The 3,533-nt window shown below is 33.7% G+C and overlaps 1 protein-coding gene across 1 annotated transcript in view; it reads left to right on the top strand.

Annotated features, from left to right (window-relative positions):
• Positions 1 to 1,841: 1,841 nt before the first annotated feature.
• LOC112003162 (G-type lectin S-receptor-like serine/threonine-protein kinase At1g67520) overlaps positions 1,842 to 3,533 on the top strand; it is a gene marked incomplete in the record, with an annotated part of 6,368 nt that continues 4,676 nt past the window's right edge. Inside the window, 1 exon segment of the mRNA XM_065760486.1 lies at positions 1,842 to 2,746. Coding sequence (XP_065616558.1) covers positions 2,049 to 2,746 — 698 coding nt within the window.

Genomic DNA, 3,533 nt, shown 5'->3' with positions numbered 1-3,533 from the left:
ATGCTATAAGTTGAAACGTTTTGTGCTTGATGGCATCTCGCGAGTGGCTTGTGACTTGGCCAACTCGCCACCTGACTTGCAAGATGCATTGCCAGTTGTTTTGTGTGCCTTTTCTCATTGCTTTACCACACTATAAAAGCCCACATTACCCACGAAATTGTAAGGAAAATTTCAAAGAGAAAACCCTAGAAATCCATTGGAGAGTTAGAGATTGCTTACCTACAATCCTCTACACATTTCTCTTAGTTTTCCTCATACTCCTACCTCTCTAATTCCATATCCTTTGAGAAATTCTTAGCCCAAACGCATACCTCACCCATTCTGAGTGTTGTGAGTTGTTTTGGATCTCTTGGGAAGGTGGATGCAATTGTTGATAATTGTGGGATCTGGAAAGCTAGTGAAGACAAGACTTGGTGAAGCCCGTTAGTAGTTGGGACATGGGAGGTCTAAGAATAGAGGGTAGTCTAGGCTTAGAGTGTTTAAATTGTAATCCTTGTACTCCAACTTATTCACTAGTAGATTGATTTGGCTTGGACGGTCGTGAAGAGGTTTTTATACTAAGTACTTCAGTTTTCCTCTTCTATAACACATTACTGTGTTATCTTGTGTTTGCTTCTCTTTTCCCTTACTCCCTATGTTTTATACTTAATTGTTAATTAAGTATGTCCATGCACTAGGTAGTAGTCCCGGTTAATTGCACATTGATTACTCTAATTCCGCATCTAGTTGAGTAGATTAAAAGAAATTAAGTTGTAATTTTGAAATTAGGGGTCTTAATCAGCTCTAGTAGTTTTACTATTGAGCTTGCACTTTGGTTTTCAGAGAAACATTTGATCGAATCAGCTATGGGGTTTATGACGGGGAAAATTAATTTTATAATATTTTAATTAAAAGAATGCCACATTAATTAAATATATGTCATGTCATTATTTTGTTAGTCACATAAATATTGACACTAATCGGAGTTAACAAAAGGATTAATAACGCTTATTTTTTATACTTGAGGGACCAATTGCACTCATAGTGTAAACTACAGGAACCAATAGTTTAGTTTTGCCTTAAAAAAATGACTAATAAAGTGGTGTACATTAGTTGCAGAGGCAATTATGTAATTAAATTTTTTTCTTTGTTTTTTTTTTTATCCAATTTTTTTTCTTTGTTAGATCTTATAAAAATAAATAATTAAAAAAAAATACAACTTTTGTTAAATTATACTAGGAGTAATTTGAACCAATCTCAAAATTAACAATCAATTTTTAAGATTATAATAAGAGTAATGTGTATTTAAATAATGTGAAAATAAAAGTATAATGGAGGAAGGCTTAGAAGTCAAAGATATACGCTGAATTACACGTGGAAGGGGAGAAAATATATCATGTATTAGAGTACTATGCTAGTGTTTCTATAAAAAAAATAAAAAATAAAAAAATAAAAAATACAATGCTAGAGTACAGGCGGAAGACAAAAAAATAAGAAGAAGAAGAGGCAGACAAAGAAGACAAAAAATAAGAAGAAGAGGCAGACAAAGAAGACAAAAAATAAAAAGAAGCAGAGGACGAAAAGCAAGAAAAGAAAGAAGACCTGCTGCAACGTGGTGCTGACCTGATGGGTTGAGAACGTTCAACTTGAAGACTGGTATGCTTCATTTCTATTACTTCTCATTTTAGCTAAAACAAGATTACTTTTATATATATATATATATATAGTCCTTTAAAATGTCCAAACCCCAAACAACATAATTTAATTTTATTCCATTATATTTCATATCGTTTCTATTCCTTATATTCATTCTATTCTATTCCATTTCTTTATTGTATATTTGTATACTTAATTATTAACTAGCAAACTAATTCAGAAAACTAGTACAAAGGAGCCAGGCACACTCAACTGTAGTCAATACATCAGAATTGATCCCCATTTTGGAAGAATCAATATTCAAAGAGGCATGTTCAACCACCTCACCTCACCTCAGCATCAAATCACTAATAATCTTTATTCCCTTTAATATCTTCCAAAGGTTTAGTGCTAAGTTGTGCCTGTGTACAACAATGACTAGCAAGGAAGTCCACCCAACTTTCTTGCTTATAATTATCATGTCATCATTGTGGGGTTCATCAGCAGACTTATTAGACACGATAAAGCAGGGCGATGTTCTTAATTCCTCACAGTACCTCGTTTCTGCCAATCGGAAGTTCACCTTGGGATACTTCAAGCCTACTTCTCAGTACAAAAACAACAGTTACTTTGCCATTTGGTACACAAATGTTACGGACAACACAGTATGGATCGGCAACCGAGACAGACCTATTTCAAATGATTCAACAGCGTTTCTTACCCTTGACCACCTGGGAAAGTTGATGATAAATTCCAGCGGATTTGGAGGTGATCCTTTTGTAATATATTCTGGTGGTCAAACTGAAAACACAATTAGTGATACTCTACTAGATACAGGAAACTTAGTTGCAAGAGAAGTGAACTCCAATGGCTCTATTGGAAGGTGGTTGTGGGAAAGCTTTGATCATCCCACTGACACACTTCTGCCTGGGATGAAATTAGGTGTCAATCACAAAACTGGGCGTAATTGGTCTCTTACTTCATGGTTGGCATCAGATGATCCGGCATCAGGAGCCTTCACACTTGAGTGGGAACCCAAGACAAGCCGATTGATTATCAAGCTGCGAGGGGTGCCTTATTGGAGCAGTGGTCTGATTGTGAAATGGAATAATGTATTATTGTTTGATCATATTCATATGGACTCCAGTAGAACTCAATATGAGAGATGCTACGTCTACAACAATTTTACAACATTTTTACATAAAATCACAGGTGGTTAGTTGTTATTGGTTCAAATTTGAAACTAACACTAAAATTACTTTTTTGCCCCAATAATAACAACCAGTAACAGTCTGCCGCTTAAAATTTGTTGTAAAAATGTTGTAGAAATGTTGTAGACATATCATTTCTCTATTGTAATACCCCGGAAAAAAAAATTTAAAAAGAAGGGTATTTAAGTAAATTTTTTTGTGGGACCAATTTTATAATTTATAATTATAAGAGAGTTTTTAGAAAATAAGGTTGAAATCTTAGCTATTTATAAACTTATTAAGTCAATGTATATGAGGGATCTTTTGAGAGAGTAAATTATCCAAAAAACTGAAGTAGAAAAAGATTGACTACACCTTTGATGTAAGAGTTTAAGAAATTTTGTTTTTTTGTCAAATTTAAACTTTATGTTGTATTAGAATATTTTTTTTATATGAGTATTTTGACCAATAATGAGGCTGTTTATATATATATATATATATAAAAGGTGCAAACGAATAAGGAATATGATTAATTTTTTCGGTGCACAGTGTTGCGTTAAGTGTAAAAGAAGGCTCTTGGATCAGGTTTTTGCACAGGTTGACCGAATTGGGATTTTGGTGAATTACAAAAGGTAACTGTCTGTGTAGGCTTGATTTTGTATAATATAGAATATATTACCTTTTTCCAAGTTTTGTCCTCATCTTCAAGAGAACTGTTGGGGGGCGGGG

Source organism: Quercus suber, unplaced genomic scaffold, assembly GCF_002906115.3.
Source record: "Quercus suber isolate HL8 unplaced genomic scaffold, Cork oak 2.0 scaffold_369, whole genome shotgun sequence".
Classification (NCBI taxonomy): Eukaryota; Viridiplantae; Streptophyta; class Magnoliopsida; order Fagales; family Fagaceae; genus Quercus; species Quercus suber.
Note: the sequence above shows the minus strand (reverse complement) of the source record. Positions and strands in the feature narration are given on the sequence as shown.